This window comes from Apteryx mantelli, chromosome Z (genome assembly GCF_036417845.1).
Source record: "Apteryx mantelli isolate bAptMan1 chromosome Z, bAptMan1.hap1, whole genome shotgun sequence".
NCBI classification, from domain to species: domain Eukaryota; kingdom Metazoa; phylum Chordata; class Aves; order Apterygiformes; family Apterygidae; genus Apteryx; species Apteryx mantelli.
This window is the reverse complement of record NC_090020.1, coordinates 38,271,643-38,289,513: the sequence shown is the minus strand read 5'-3', so window position 1 is coordinate 38,289,513 and position 17,871 is coordinate 38,271,643. Positions and strand designations below refer to the sequence as shown.

Sequence of the window (17,871 nt, the reverse complement as noted above, 5' to 3'; positions counted from 1 at the left end):
TTCAGCCAGCATAGGGAGCTGAAGAGAATCACACATAATTCCTTTGGAGCAAAGTCCTCAGCTGCAGATCTACCAACAGTATGTCAAACTCTAAATCACATTTTTGCAGGAACACTTCATAAATGTCTTAATCCCAGTGGCTTCTATTGTACATTTATCTTGCTTTAATATAAGGGAGGACAGAAAGAACTTATAAATAACAGATATGTCACTCCTCAATTTTGTTTAGTTTTCCTACAGAGGATGACATTTATGACTTTTTTAGGATAGGGATATGGGCTTCAACTTGCTTAAACTGTTAAAGAAAATCTGTGCATGCTAGAAACAGATCTCGCTGCAAATTAATTTATAAATTCTACAGTAGGAATGTAACATTCCTCTATGAAATAGCTGACTTAAGCTTAGAAAATCCTCAAAGTCACGTGCATCAGACAATTTCTATATAAAATATGAACCCTAAGATATATGTTTTTAAATATAAGCTGTCGATAAAAGAGGGAAATGACAAATATGTGTTAATATAAAGAAGTTGTTGGCTTTGAATTGGTGTTGCAAGCATGCATATCCCAGCAGGGTAAACAGGAACCATCTGAGACAGATACATTTAACCCATTTCATTCAGTCTCACATTACACCCCTCTTTGGTGTCAAATATTTCCCTTTCACCACTTAAATCACACATATATCCACTTTTCAATGTTTCATCTGCAACACATGTCAAAATTTCACTAGACACAGTATGGACCTTTCAAAAGCCCCCTTAAGACTGACTGTGCCGAGTTTGAAGACAAATATCAGAATCTGAAATACGGAATTCTAGCTGTTTTGCAAATACAAACCCCCAAACAACACAGCTATGGGCTTGCTGCCACTTTCAAAGTCTCTACAGTTTTATCCAGAGTTTTTAAGGACAGAATCAAAGAAGGAAAGGTAATAATAATAATAATAATAATAATAATAATAATAATAATAATAATAATAATAGAGTTGCCTAGCAGTTTGGGAAGAAAGAGGGACTGACCACTCTGTGTCAGGTCACTTAGGACTGCCTATGGTTCTTACACTAGGCAACGTTCCATCATGAAAGCAGCAAAATACAAGGTGAGGTCAGAAAGCAGGACATAACTCCGCTCTTTTTTGTTTTGGCAGGATCATTTTGAAATAAGACTTTTCTTTAACTCCATTAAAGAATCATTAACAATTTCTAGCTTCCTCCTTGGGATGCAGGGAGCCAGAGAGATAGAGTAGCGTGGAAGGAGTGTTCATTTCTCTATCATTACCTTATTCCATACAGTGAAATGTAACTGCTTCCAATGCCCCATGCCTGTTCTTTCATAAATGAGTATCCAAATTAGATTTGAGCAAGCCTTTAATGTAATATATATCATTACATGCAGAAATTTAACAGTTAAGTTTCTGCTTAAAGTCCCAAGGCAAATTTTTGTGCGATTTACAGCAACTACCATTCACAAATCAGCAGTTCAGTGTGGCATTTAAGATATTCCAACTACTTCTCTAGAATTCAATTAGGTAATAACTGTGAAACAAGGCTGAGTTATCTAAGATAAATATTGGTAAAAGTTTACTTTGTGATGACAACAGTAATATATCTTACAAAATGTCTCCCGAATGCAAGCAGGTACTCAAAATGCAAATCACTTCAGAGTCAAAATAATTACTAATGGGAGATCTGTTTCACCCAGGAAGAAATAGCAAAGTAACGCTCAAACTACCTGGAAGCCATTCGTTTGTGTTCCCCCCCCCCCCCTTTCAATCTAGGACATTGCTATAGGTGGCACAGCATCCTCTGCTTTTGTTAAGACAGCTGAAATCTTTGCTTTCATCCTACAGCACACAGAATTGCCTCAGGTTTTGGACTACCGTTTCCCCGTTGAGGTGGTCCATTATGAAGCCTAAACTAACTTCCTGAAGCAAATACACTTTTTCCTCAGCGCTGCAACTATGCAATAGAGAATCAAGCGGGACAACAATTTTTATTTCCACATAGCCATCCATCTATTTTCACAGCTTTTATGAATTTTAACCTCAAGTGAAAATCAGATACAACTTCACTATTCTCAGTGGTCTGGAGTGCAAGGTGAAGGGCAGGCTAGTAATCTACAGAGCGACCCTATGGAAGAGAGGGACAGAACGGCCCGCTGGCTGTTAAACACGTTACATGCTTTTGCCCATCATCTTTCTCACCCAGGCACACAGATTCCATGGGCCTCCCAGATCACAGGTGGCCACCCTACTAATTTTTTTCCTGCACAATTTCTTCCAGCTTAAAGAGCTTAAATTAAAGAAGAAATCCCCATAGCTTTACTTGCTGTGACCTAACTATCAGGGGCAAAAAGACAGAGCAAGTAAAGCATTTCACAGTAAACCCAACCAGAGAGTTTAAATTCTGTTCTGGACTAAAACCAAAAGCCACTCCCAGATTACATTAGTAAAAGAATATCTGGCTGTTCAGGTTGGGAAGCCAAAATGGACTGTATCATGTATTTTGTGCCACCGGTTATAGAAGCTGGTGTTCATTAAAACCTAGAGCCAAAGAGCCATTCCCCGACCTAAAATTTCCTAGGATTATTAGGTTGTATTTAATTTTGAGTTACCTCTAGGTTTTTGACGGTTAAACCTTACTTCCTGTATCAAGATTTCCTTTGGTTTGTTTTCCCCAGTTTATTTTGCCCTGGACTCTTAACTTACGTATACTGCATTATCAATATGAGCATCTGATTCATTATTCCCATTTATATTCCATGCCTTGTAAATTAAAAAAGGGCTCTGCGAGTTTAACAGCATTCATATCTAATATGCCACAGTCAAGTATTATCAATCACTATTTGTATCATGTCACCTTTATACTAGCTGCTGATATGAGGTACAAAGCAGCTCAGTCAAAAGTTTGTCTTGCCTTAAGAAGAAAGGATTTTAAAGACAGGTGAAACTTTGGCTCTCCATGGTATTCAGCCTCAGTTTTTACAGCTATTTCTCTTGTTGTTTTGGTGTATTTCTTCACACAGAATAGTCTGTTAGAGGCACAAAGGGCTTATCCTAATCACGCTCTACTGCAGTGCTATTTATCACAACTCTGTAATGATCTGAACACAGAATGGTTGCCTAAAAGAGTACAGTTTAGAAAGGCCTTTCATTTTGTTCAGCTGCTACTTTTGTAAGAGCTGTAGTTTCAGATTTTTGCCAGTAATCACCTTTGTTCCTTCATTTAAAGTTAGAAGGCAAAAATTATAAAAATATAATAAATATAATGCATGTTAACAAATAGTTAACAAACATCTGTATGTTTCAGTAGCATGCTTGACATTTTCAACCTGCCCCCAAGTAATATGAGTACAGGTTGTAAACTAGATCTAGAATAACTCGGTGAAACTTTGTTAGACAAAAGGTCAAACTAGGCAGTCTCCCAAGGTTTTCTGAGGTCTTAAAACACATTATTTCAAGACATCAGCTTTCAGAAGATGCTCAACACATTTCAAGGCAGTTCCCCAAAAGTCGGAGTCTGCCATAGTTAAGAATATTAATTTCAGTGATGCAAAACGTAGTGCTGGGAACAAAAGTGCCAGGATTCTCCATATACTAGAAACAAAGGATACCCACACTCTTAGCAAGGCAGACTTATGGTAAAACTCCCATTCCTCACTGGCAATATTGCTTGAGGCCCATGGATGTGGAACAAGAATAAACCTCCCGAACTTCCCAGCCAGGGGTCAGAGACATAGGAAAGTTTTACCAAAAGAAAAAAGGCTGAAAAAGTTAGGCTTGTTATACTAAAGAGGACACTCAGAAAAGGAACCATAACAGTCTTCAAAGGTATGCACAAAAGGTATAGACCAAGAGATAGGCTAATAAACTGCTTTCCTCATACCACTGTGGATAGGAAAGGAAATAATGAGCTGATGTTTTTGCAAAATTGTATTTAAACTAGACTGGAAGTTTAAAAAAAGCTATCTGACAGCGTGGCTAGTGGAGCACTGAAACTGGCAGTGCAACTGTCCAAGTAAGCGGTGGCATCTCCATCACTGACAGTTTTTAAGAACAAGTTACACAAACAGTTGTCAGGAATGATGCAAGTATAACTGAGCACCCTGTGCCACAATGGACTAGCTAAGGGCACAGCAAACTTTCAGCGGTGGTGTATCGAGTTCATTTGAGAAAGGAAAACAGAGAGGTTAAAGGCGGTAATAAACACTGGCACCCAAAGAAAAGCACGAGGCAGCAGTTGTCACGTTCCACTCTCGCAGGAGGCAGGCTGCCTAGGCAGGGAGGCCCCGGCGCTGAGCTTGCAATTCACTGCAAGGTGGAAGAATTTGCAACTCATTGCGGTTCCAGCTGCCAGTTGATACCCACTCTGCTGCATGCAATTCAAAATCTGCCTCTCCTGTTCTCACTTGCACACTATATGTTGCCTTATCTTGGATCAGAAGATTTTTTAAGGTCTCTTCTAGCTGTAATTTTCTGTGCTCCTTTCTTCCTGTGCTTTCCCTTAATCCACAGGCATGCTAGAAAACAAGTTCTAAATGCACATTTTCAGCCAGAAAAGCCTATAGCTAATAAGCTTTTGTATAATATTTTTCATTCACAGATCTCAAATCTCTTTATAAAGAATCAGTAAGCTAATGTTCAGTCAGAAATAAAACCAGAGCTTTCTATTTAGGATCCTAGCTGGTTACAAAAATATATCCTGCATACAAAATTCTTCACCCCACAACTCCCACACAAACACTCCCACATTTTGTTTTTTCTCTGAAATCCTTGATGACCCTTTGACACTGTAAGACTGAAGTTTGTAGCAACTCAACAAAAGCACAGAATCCCAAATTCAGCTCTTGTTATAAGAAGTTAGTGTTCAGTATTTCAATAAGCAATACAAATGTAACCAAAAGTGAATTAATACATTCTATTAATGATTTGACATCTTTTAAATGTCATTCATATTTATGAGTAGGTAGAACATAAATTCTGTCCTTTGTTATCTTGGATAAACTTGAGACCAGCTCCTCTGACAGCAAGGGAGTTAAGCAAGCATAACATATGAGTAAATGAGAGCAGAATTTAACTCACTAAAGGTAAAGAGAAAAACGTACCCTACTCATCAAGTACAGTAATACTCAATACCCATATTTGTGATTGAAGATTTTTTAGGCAGCAGACAAATAGGAAAATCTCTTTTATGAATTTACATTATTCCAGTATAAGTAATCTCATAATGATCCCTGCACTCTCCTTCACAAGACCAATATTATTAAAATTAATATATATGAAGGAAGAATAATATGCACATAATTTTTTTGGAACAAAGGCATAAAACTGAAGAATATTAGTATTCAAAAAAGTGAATAAACTCTTTTAGAAATGTGTACTTACCAATACAATCCCCATTTGCATCCTGCTTATATCCCATGTTGCACTCACATCGGTAACTGGAAATGGTTGGTATACAGCGTCCATTTAAACAAAGATTGGGATGGTGCTTACAGATGTCTATTGTCTGATTAAGTATTGCTAGTGCAAAAGAAAAAAAAAAGCAGAATATGAGAAAAATATTCATATGTTCAAATAGAAATAAATATGAAGATTACATTTGGCTTCAAAAAGTATGTTCTCAGGTGCATAAACAAATCCGTGAAATCAAGCATTTTTCCAAGCACTACCCATTGACTTTACAGTAAACTAACAAATGCAAGTAGCTATCAAAACAATAAAAACACATGAGACAGAATGGTCTTGATTATAGTTTACCCTTTATGCTTATAGCCTGATGAGATCATTAGTGGTGTCATGAATAGACCACTATTTGGATGTAAGCTGAAGCAATCTGTTCCTATGAGTTTATTATTTTTGGTGTATCTATCTTAATACTCCTTGCATTTTATTGAAAATGGTACTGATCCTGCAGACACTTAACACATGTTATAAATAACTTCATACATGTGAGACATCCTTCTGAATATTATTCATCTTGGGCTTTGAGCCAAGGCAATATTTCTGCAGAAGAGGTAAGTTTTATCCTTGGAAGAACAAGGAAAGCAAACTTCATTCTAAATGCTGTTGGCTTTTTGAAAATACTTCAAAATCTGGAGTTTTATTAGTGCTGACTAAGACAGATCTGTAGGCACAGCACAAGCAAAAAATTCAAAGGTTCATGGTGAAGTAGGAAACCAATGTGGAATATGGATATTACCAGTAGATAAACCAACATAAAGGTAATATATGATAGTTCGATATGAAGATCTTACCATCAGGAGACTGTGCTAAAAACAAAACTTAAAGGTGTCAAAGGCAGGGGGAGCAACAAAAGCATTTAAAATCATGCCAGCTTCATGAATATTGTCTCTAAGTAACTGAAAACCATACTGTAAGACTTCACTTAAGAAAAGTGGGGCTAGTTCTCTAAAGAACATGAGGCACCACAATTGTGCAAGGCTGAGGGGAAAACAAAATTAAAGGCAGTAAAAGTTTAAAACAAGTATTAAATCCAAAAATAAAGCATCTTTTCCAAGTTAAAATATTTAAATATGATATACATACACATATACACATACACTCCTTTGTAAAAATGTGCACATGCATGCAGACACACAGACACAGAAGTTTCAAAGTCTTCTATGCTAGACTTTCCAGGTCTTGGAATTAAGTGTTAGGTATACACTGGGAAGCAAGAAAACTCTTTTCTCACAGCAGGAAATGCTTTCCTATAGAACTGACAGGTTTTAAGATCACACACCTTAATGATGTGAATGAAATGAAGACATAAACTAAGACAGTAAGAGATATACTAAGATACTGCTCTATTAAGAACCCCAGATTGAAAACGAATAGGTAGATTGGCCTTCGGTTGACAACAGAAGGAAGGAAAACCTATGTACGGGCAGGACGAGAAGGGGATGATCCTAAAAAAAAAATAAATAAAATCTTTGATTTGAATCTTTTGATTATTTTTAATGCCTTATAGCCAAAGCTGCTTGTAGGTTTGGAACATTAAAATAAAACCTATGTGTACAAGTACATAGAACATATATGTTACAGAAGTGGATGTGGTAAACACATACTACATTCTTGGTTGTTGTACTACATGAACATTAACTGAACGTACATCTTTTACTGAATGAAGGGAATCACAGACTTTTAGTCAGTCTTTTTTAGAAACTTTTACAGAATTACAGATCTTCAGTCAGTTTTTAGAACAGTCATGCAAGACTGAGGTCACAGCAGGCATATGATTTCATGGGGAAAATCACTAAATAATGGCAAACATGACTGGTAAGTGAAATTAACTCATAAAAAGAAATCCTGAAAGTGGCTAAAGGCTCAAGAAAATTACAACCGGAATGAAGAACAAAAAGTGGGGAGGGGCTCCCAACCTTCCTAAAGTATCAACTCCTTCTTAAAAGTGTATGAAGTATCTTGTATGTGTTTGAATACAAAGATATTTTTATGTACTAAGGACACTGTATCATTTCCAGACTAGAAACTGAGCAGAAAAAAAGGAAAATGGAGGAGGAATTAAAAAAAGAAGGAAACAAGTCTCAAAAACATGAATACTTACTTAGCCCGGTAATTATTGGGCCATTTCCAGTGGGACTCTGACCACCTGTCCCTACTCCTGCTCCCCCTACACCTGGGGAGAAACCATTGCTACCAGGGATGGGAATGAATCCTGCTCCTCCTGGGCCATAGCCATTTCCATTGCCACCGGGAAGGAATCCATTTCCTCCAGTGCCGCCACCCCTGGAACCACCTCCAGCAGGAACTCCATCTACGCAAAGTCTGCGGTGTTCATCTATGAAACAACAAAGCACAGAAAGGCATAAAGCAAATCAACCCTTCACCAAAGTCAGCTTATAAGGAAGATATAGATCTTTGTACTGCAGAAACACAATATTGGCTTCTCATTTCTTTAATGTTATATATTCCCTCTCCCACTCCTACACTCAAGGGGATTCCACAATTGCAACAGGTGTTATTTAAGGAAGAACACTCAGAATAATAATAGGAAATATTATAATTTACGCCTAGCTATTTGCTGAAACCTTTTTGTCGGTGCACTGCCAAAAGCATTGTACCTCCCGACTCCCTCAGAGATCTTGGGATAGATAGACTGAAAATACATTCCACCAGGGATGTGGAATATTGTTATGTGAGTGCAGTGTTGAAAGAATAAATGAAATACTGATGCATTTCCAGTTCAAAGTAACATGAAATTTTATGGAGAGAGCAGCTGTTCCTTTAAATTGAAATGAACTATGGACCCTCAGAGTCATTTCCTCTTCAAGTTTGACCACAAAATCTTCCCCATTTCCCAAGAACTATTTCCAATGTCAACAAAAGTAGGTTAAAGAAACTAGTTCCAAATAATAATGGACCAGAAAAAAAATGGTTCACAGATGGAAACATCCGCATTAAAAACACAAGAATGAATGATAATGTAATTCTTGACTTTCTTTTTCCTTTTAGCCTACATTTTAAAGTCATTTAAAATATTCCAGTGACCTCCACCCCAACTAGAATGGACAGCAAGAGGCAGCAGAACAAAGCAAGGCACTCACCAGATCCTCTAACAGGACACATCTCTGGAACAGATCCAACGGCCCAGCACCGGCCAGATTCACAGCAGCACTGCATTTTGGTGAACCTACCAGGAAGTTCCTGTGCGCAGCGACCATTCACCAAGCTGGAGAAACACATACTTGCCCTCTGATCTGGACGTTAATTTAAAAAGAAAACCAAAAGTGATAAAATGAAGTCTCTGTATGTCTTTCCATTACTCATTTCACCTAAGTACTAAAATGTTTAAAAAGCTATATTAAAAAAAGAAAACACCAACAACTATGCGAGTTGATCTGCACCAACCCATTCCACATTTGGTTTACTGCAGGATCACATATTTTCAGTGGCATTAATCTTGCATTAATTCAGAATGTAGTTGTCAAACTCATCTTTCCTTCCAGTCATGACAAACTCTTAATTCTCTTCATAAACTACTTTGTGGAATGGACTATGTATTTTTATCTCTAGTGACCTGGTAAAAGACCAGCGCAGCAACACTGGAAGGAATAAAAATCCCTTGGATGCCACACACAGGTATTTCAGATTTTGTGGATTAGTATTTAGAAGAAAGCAAACAGCCCCTTCTTCAGAGAAACGGTTGAATAAGGAATCTCCTATACCTGGGAGACAAGGGCCTAGGGCAGTTGTCCATTCTCCTTTACTAAAACCATATTGCAATCTAGCTCACATCTATCCTTAATCAAAGTAGGTAGCACCTGCTAACAGCATCACTGGAATCAACACAAATTTGTTCAGCTTGTGTAGGAACAAGGCTTAGTATAAAAGACAAATATATACAGGCAATTGTATACAAGAAAAAAAAATTAGAACCAAGCAGTTCATTTCTGTGAAATTCATATCAAGTGTAGCCTCACGCTGTTGTCATCATACTCTCTATGAAAAAATAGCCAGATTTTTGGAATAGCACCTTTTCCCATGAGTCATTTCACTGAAATTAACAGTATTTGAAGAAAAAAAATGTGTAAGGGCAACAGAAATCAGCTATTCATTTTCAAAGCCTTTTCAAAGTTTAATAACAGCAGTAAAACAACAGAGTACAAAAGAGGTAGAAGATAAGAAACCCTGAAATATGACCTAAATCCACATAAGCAACATAGACAAACAATCATTGAGGTCAAGAATGTAAATCTTAAGGACTAATATTTTTGAGATCATGGGCCCTCACTTCACTCTAAGAACTATGTCTAAGATGTCTTTTGAACAATTCAGCTGAAAACAGGAAGTTTTATTCAGCTTTAAAAAGGAAAATAAAAGTAAAGGCCAAAAGATTTTACTGAAAAAGCCTCTAGAATATAAAACAAGGAGCTCAGCGCTACAAAATGTGTGTTGTGAAAGGCATGGGGGACACCAAAAAATTCCTTTCCAGCTTATTTCAGCAAGTTAAAGGATTATTCATTCAATTGCAAACTTTTAACCATTTAGAGTTGAAAAATTGCTCTGTCTAATCTTTGAAGGTTAAAGAGATGTGACAGTGCTCAACATGAATGCTTGAACAGCAGGGGCTGAGTGGGCCAAGAAGCAGCAGTCGGCTTTGCCAATGAGGCACGCATCTTAAACTTCGGGACAGCAGGCCCAGGGATCCCCCTGCAATACCTATGCTCCCTTTAACAGGCTCCTTCCACTCAAGCCACCTTCTTAGGACAGAGCTGAGGCAAAAAACACTGATCCCCCTTCTGCACAGGTAAGCAGCTGAGCTGCAGACAGCTCAATGGCTTCCCTCAAGTCATATCCTTGGTGTATTAGCAATACACATAACGTCTTGAAACTGCTCAAGCTAATGGGAAATAGGGTTGATACAAAAGATACAAATACATACAAACAGAAGCTAGATACAAATACATAAAAAGCCTACTACAACAAAAATTGAGACATTTAACATAACATGAGCATCAGTAACTTTCTCATTCAATGAATTTTTCCTTAGTGTACCTGCACCTGACTGAAGAAATGGCATCCAGTCTTCTCTTAAAAACCTAATCCTAGCAGAATATTTTCAGTATTGGTATGAGCTCTAGTAAGTGCTTGCAAGTGGCTAACTATCATCCATAGAGAGAGACTATAAGGGATAGTATGTTAACTTGGTAATTTTCACAACTAAAAGAAGGAACGCGGAATTTTAATAAGGCAGAAAGAATTCAGCCCACTCATATTTCCCTTTGAATATGCCTTCAGCTCTGATAAGTCTCAGTAGGAACCATATGTGTGCAAAGGGTAGACTGAATGTACAATCAAATTTTTATTGGTGCAATGTGAAAATTATTCTTTATAAACATGCCAGTATTTATCATATCCTAGTTCCTCCAAGGGCACATCCTACATCTACTGTCATACTCCTGAGTGCTGACTAGGAGAAAAACCTCAACAAATTTAGAAAGCCATAAGACTAATTACAATAACTAAGCATATCTTAGTATTTTGATTAAAAGCAAATATTTGTCTTAAACTGGGAAGAAGAAAGTAATTCATATTAATAAGGATTTCATTCTGCCTTTTCTTCCTAAGCAACACAAACAAATTTTATTCCAATAGCGTAAACATTTGAGAGCACAGGAACTTTCACACACATGTTCATTGAAAGGAAGGAGTCTCTGAGACATTAGGGTCTCCCCTTAGCCCCCCTAAGCAGACTAGGGCATGTAATTTGTGTGCAAATGGTTTTGTGAGCTAATTTTAGAAACTCTATTGAAAAATGTGCCAAAGTCCACACAAATTTTGAAGATATTGGAAACGATAGGTTCTCAGTATCTCTGAGACCAGCCACAATATATTTGAAGCTTTGTACTCCTAAAATGAACCTGGATAACAAAAACTGACCACACTGTGCAAAAAATTATCCATGTGAAATCACTTGCAAGCCTTGTATTGCTTCTAGCTTGCTGGATGTTTTTGGCAAGTCATATTAGTTACCTATAATTCAGATTTTCCATTCTATAACATGAGAACAAAGTGCTTTGAGAAACCTGAAATAGGAAGAACCATATGAGGGCTAGAAAAAACACTATTAAGACAATTGTTAATGGTTTCTTACACCAGGCACACAGTATTTTTAGTTAACTCATCAATAGTGTTTATGCCATCACACATGTAGCTGCAGAAAGAAGCATATTGAAAAGATCCATAATACGCATTACCGCATGTAAAAATAAGCACACAGCTCTTTTTATAAGGTAGAAACTGGCTTTAAATAAATCATCTTGTAAAAGCTGCAGTATACTGAAATTTAGTATTTGCTTTGTTATATTATCCATTCTATCCAAATTAGTAGCAACGCAGCATACTCTGTTCAATGCCTTTTAAGTTTATACACTCTTTAATTTAAACTATGTGAGATGGAACTTGAAATACCAAGTAAGGGCAGATATTTGCTCCTTTAGAATCAAAGTGAGCTTAGCCTTTGATTCCATCAAATGCAGGTTTGAGAAACAAATGTGATTAATATTTCTTATGCTTGCCCATACAACAGAGATACTCAGTACTTTTCTACAAAAATCCAGATCTAAGGCAGGAATTTGCTGGCTACAATACAGCCTACATATAGGCATCTACAAGCCAGATAAAGGTCTCCGCGGTGGCAACCACCATCAGAGGAGGATATTATGAATGTTAAGTAGTTGAGGCAGAGACGCCAGCAGTCAGAACATAACGAGGTCCTGGGGAAATGGTAGACGACTGGGACAGAGGTTCTGCTGCTGCCTATAAAATTGCCCTATTAATCTTGAGAACTTTCAAAGCCTACTAGATGGAAGTCTTACCAATACAGCGGGAGCCATCTGGGGATGTGACATATCCACGTGGGCAGATGCAGAAATAACTTCCCACGGTGTTGGAACATTCGCCACCTTCACAGATTCCTGTGATGATGCTGCATTCATCAATATCTATCCAAAAAAGGAAAAGAAATTGGATAATTATAAAACATTTGCATACATTGCTTTAAAAAATAAGAAGGGAAGAGTTTTTTTGAAATGAAAATTTTATTCAGCTCAGATTTAATAATGCATTGCAGTTGATTGGAAGCTGCTGTCAATGAAGCATTTGCAAGTCATTTAGTTTGCCAGCTAGTGCAGGCTTTCCTTACATGTTCAAGCTGCATACCACTCCAAGCCCCAGAGTACGTTAGAGCAGTCTGGGACTTCCTCTGAATGACACATACTGAGCATGATCACCAGGAAACATGCAACAGCTACAGCGTGATACCAAAATATCCATCCTGCTTTTGAGCTGAATGAAGGGAGATGCTACAGCAGCCAAGCATGACAGCTCTGCATCTCTTCAGAGCTTCTGTGACCACAAAAATTTTGCTCATCAGGTCTAACTACTTTCTGGCCTTCCTGTAACACTCTGACTGCAGAGATTATTTTGGCCAGTCTCTTCAGAAATACAGATATAAATGTCTTATTTGTACTTTTTTTCCAGTTATTTTTAATCCATTCCATGTTTCCGCTAACTGAAAGCGGTAGTCTCATCTGAACACTCCATTTTGCATATAAATATATATAAACTTAGATGTCATCAAGTTCATAAATGAGCTGCTGTATGTAATGAGAGGCTGCTAGGGCACTCAGTAACAGTTGCTGTAACAATCTTTAGACATCTGAATATTTTTAGAGTCATTTTGGGAACCTAATTTTGTTTTTAAGTGACCTCTATACATTCGCTTTTTGAGTGACTTTCAATAAATGTGAAGTGTGGCCCAGGTTTAACCTGGGAGGAATTCTGAGAAAACACAGAAAAGCATGGGCCAACTTTCCAACTAGCTTGAGATGAATTATGTTTTCCAGTTGGAATGTATGATAACATAGGTTTTGCATGGTTTAATCCCAAAGGTAGTCATAGACATATAATTTTGGCTCAATTTGTTTCTAAACTTCTGGGTGCAAAACTAATTTAAGACTCTTTTACACTGCAAAACAAAGTTTAAAAAAAAATAGTCAGCTTTTTGAACCCAGATTATCTGCCTCATGGCAAATAATGCAGGAGAGGCATCAGAAAAAGCATATGTTAAAAATATTCTTGTGATGACACTGAGAAGGTCTTTCCATTCCCTACATGGAAATCCTGAGATCCCACAGACCATTCATTGCACTTTTAGAGAGACCTGTCATTTCCTTGGCCCCATTACTCTAGAAAATCCCTCGAGATGAATGACTACCTGGGGAAATTTAGCCCATGCCATTTCTTAGGAGTCTTTTATGTGATGAATACTGTGCTTCCACTCCCACTACACTCTCCACACTGAAAACTCAAAACAAAGGAAGCGTGCCAAAAAGATCTGGCATGCACAGGGACTATATTAAAGGTAACTCCCCACAGTGGGAAGGTCCACACACGAAGAACTCCCTTTAGATATGAATCTACAGATGACATTCAAGTCCTGGAAAGGAAAACTAAGTTTTGCACAACGCCACTTTGTGTGAAAAAGTACATTTTGTTATTAAGGCAAAGGTATGAGTAGAACACACACTAAAAAAAAAAAAACCACACTGAAAACTTATGTCATTTTGAGTGTCATTGTAGCAAAGACTATTTGTCTTACACCTAACATTGCTTCAAACTGTTAAAGTAATTTATACATGTAAGTAGCCTGTGACCTTTGTTGTTTGTTTTACACCATGAAGAGCAATCAGAGGAGGTGAAAATTGTATCTTTTTAATAAGATTATTTAAGCATTTTGGAGGACTCCAAAAGTTTTGAATTTTACATTAAAATAGTTAAGAAATGATGATAACTATTCCCCTTATTCTAGGTATCTGTACTTTTAAAGTATGTACAAAAGAAAGGATCATTTTTGGTAAAGCAAAGCAAATAATGCTTTCACATAAGACTTCACAGCTAACTGCTGCAGAGATTCCAGAATTCCAAACGATGGTATAAATCAAAACCAAATAATCCCCCAGGAATTCTCTGAAATCTTGCATTAATTTACTATATTAAAGACTATATATATAATGTGGTGAACTGCTTACCATCTGATTTAATCCAATGAAATGAAACCATCTGTGTAAATCAAAACAGAACCGGAACCTGGCACATGCCTTGTTGAGATCTTTCATGCAGTGCATATTTTTCACACGCTATAACTTTTGAACAAGAACATCATCATCTGTACACACACACAGTCTGAAACATCGTGTCAGAAAGGCAAGAAAATTGGCGTAAAGGAGGATTCTGTAGGAAGAGCTTACTTTTTCTGGAAAGCAACACCTTCGTGTTGGCAGAGTCACTGGATGCTCATGCAAGAAAACTCCCTTATTCTACCATCTCTTGAAATATGCCTTCCATCTCAAGAAAATATTACACTACTCTTCTTCCTTACTACTTTATTGGTTCCAAAAATATATTCAAGACCAATTCTAAAGTTCAGAGACACCCAAACTTTGATAAAGATATCAACCAGCATGGAAATACTGCCTGAATGAATGGGATGGCACAAAGCTGGTAGCAACTGCCACCAGTGATATCCGAGCAAATTAAAAGTAAGAATCCCTGTGCTAGCAACTAGTCATGTCACATTTTTAAAGAATGTTTCACTCATTTACCTCCCCAGAGAGTGGGTCTTAATCTTGCAGTTTTAATAACATTTATTTTATTTTTTTAATTGAGATGCAACAGCAGCTCTTATACAAAAGAATAGCAAAATATTTTGCAAATAGCAAAAAATTTGGCTATAAAAATCTGACTACTCAAAAGAGTGGGCTCTTGAAAACTATGTTTCTCATTCATTTTCACTCTGGCACAGGTACTTGCTACTTTAAAGGCAGTCAACTTTATTACAAGAACACAGCACTTGATCTTCTATCAAAGGAAACTGAAACCCAAACTAGTTGGTCATGGAGTACAAAGTCCATTTAGGTAATGAGCAGGCAGAGTCCGTAGCACTGGCAAGTGAAAGACCTAGGAAGGAGGTGGTTGCCACTTCTGCAGAGCTGCCGAACATAGGTCATCCCTCTCACCTGGCTACGGGCACAGAAGTTTAACACAGTCTAGGGCTTTCTCCTGCAAATACTGTCCAAGAACAACAGGGAGCTGGAAACAGAGGAAGTAACTTCTCGAAATCTGGGCAGTTAATCAGACTAAAAGACCGATCCTACAGTCTTCTCCTTTTGATGAGGAAAACATTTTTGTAACCAATTAATATGGAGAACCCTTGTGAAAGAATAATCTTCCTATTTACTGGAGCAATATCAAGTTAGTGGATTTTTTGTTTCGCTATTTTTTTGAGCTAAACCTCTGTCTCTTTCCCCCTCCCTGGTTCTTGCATGTGCAATTCTTTTAACAAGATCTTTGTCAACTCTGCCTGGAAATTCTGAGACTTTACCTCAGAAAGAGCTATTTTTAGGACAGCTGATTGAAAAAATTACTCAATTTCCTCCCCTCCCCCCTCCAAAATAGGCAAATTAAGAGTCTTGGGGAAAAGGCTCCAAAGATCCAATGTCGCACCTCAGATGGGAAAGCTGGTCACATTCAGTGCGTGAACTAGTTTTAAATGTGTGGAATAAATTTTGCAGGTGTGAGTATTAACAGATGAACTGTCTGCCAAAAAACCTAGCCTGGCTACTTGTCAGCCAGCATTCATGATTTTTAGTGCAACAGTAAGCAGGATTTTATGAATAACTGAATTAAAACTACCAGAAAAGGGGGGTCTCAACTTCTGAATTCTGAAAAAGTGGTCCTTGAAAATGTTCTCAGTCTATACTAATACCTTGTAGTAGAGAATCTGAATTACTCTTATGCAGCATAATTAAATTCTATTAAAGGAGGAAAACAAGAAATAGAACGGTATTTTTTTTTAAAAGATTCTTTACATTTTGATAATGAAAAGAAAGCTGGCCTGTGCCATCGAGTCTGAGCCCGTTGGTATCAGTAGTACAGCCCCACATCTCTATGGGAGAGAATGGGAGGGACCCCACCTCCTAAAGCGCCTTTGACTACAAAGGGTGTCATACCTAAACAGTCAAGGACTAAGGCATATTTTCAGTTTGAGAGGAATAATTAGGACACATTTACTAAATCTCTGAGGTACAAATAAGCAACAGACCACTTCTTATGTAAACCAGACAAGCACAATGGAAAGCCTATTCTCCTCTCTGTTTCTCTATGTAAAATCCATCCCTGAGCAACCCCCCACACGTAAGTGCCATTAATATTGGAAGGCAACATACTAAGAATAGGCAGTATTCCATTCCTAAAAAGAAAATGAGAACTCAATATATTGTAGATCAAAACTTCTAGGACAAAAAGGAGAGAGAAAGGGGTATTTTTGCTAATTAAGGCATCAGTCTCACACTTGGGAGATTTGGAATCTGGCACAAGCCCAGTCACAGCCTTTTCCAAAAGTTTCATTCTGTGTCTGTTCCTTGGATCCTTCCCTGACTTGCCCAGTAGTGGAAAGACTTGTCCTTAATACTGTGGAAGTCTATAAATCAGGAATATAGAAAAGCTTACAAATAAAAGCAATAAAGTCAGAACTCTGAGGTGGATTAATTTTATAGGCCATGTTTTTCCAAATATCCTAAGCTATCTACTTACATTTCTACCTATGAGGGCATATATGCATATTTGCACACATGAGTTGGTCTCACATGCTTTGGAAATCCTTTAAACATTTTTAACTGATGTAAAATTGCCATTAATTTCTGCAATTCTAGTGTCAGTAAACTGTAATCTGAGGCTCAAAATTTATCTGGTAAGCAGAGTACATCTCTTTACTGATCTCTACTGAAACATGGAAATATAATGCAAGCAAATAGCCTAGCAAAACAATAATTACTTATTGCTTGGCGTAGTCCTAACAATATCCATTATGGCACAAAAAGCATGACATGAACATTCCTACTCATTCTAGTTATTGTTTCCAGGAGGAAAAAAAAAAAAAAGAGAAAAAACCTAACCCACAAAAGTACATCTGGATGTTTAAGGCCAAAGGCTATAGCAGGGAATCTGAAATCCATCCCTACTAGGTAGAAGACTTACTGTTAAACAGAAAAGGCCTGCAGAGTCAATGTAAGATTCCAATCTCTCCCTCTAAAAACTGAAGCCTTGCCTGGTTACTGGCTCCAGCTTGGATTTTGTCCTTTGTAACCAGCAAATCGTATTCGATCTTGTTTTCCATACTTATGGAAAGGAAAGGAGTGGGCAGGCTACTCAGTAGTACAATCAGTTCTGTATAGTATTTTACACCAAAATCATCATTAAAACAATGAAGTTTCTATTAAATCAGTTTTCTGTATACAGGTTCCAACTCACAGCAGACCAATTCTTGGAATCTTTTCCAAAGGCCCA

The 17,871-nt window shown here is 37.5% G+C and overlaps 1 protein-coding gene across 1 annotated transcript in view; it reads right to left on the bottom strand.

Moving 5' to 3' along the window:
* FBN2 (fibrillin 2) overlaps nt 1-17,871 on the bottom strand; it is a 182,681-nt gene that overhangs the window by 106,698 nt on the left and 58,112 nt on the right. Inside the window, exons 8-11 of the mRNA XM_067315389.1 lie at nt 12,342-12,467; nt 8,568-8,720; nt 7,568-7,801; nt 5,386-5,523 (exon numbers count right to left, since the gene is read on the bottom strand). Of these exons, the coding sequence (XP_067171490.1) occupies nt 5,386-5,523; nt 7,568-7,801; nt 8,568-8,720; nt 12,342-12,467 (651 nt within the window). The remainder of the gene's footprint in view (nt 1-5,385; nt 5,524-7,567; nt 7,802-8,567; nt 8,721-12,341; nt 12,468-17,871) is intronic.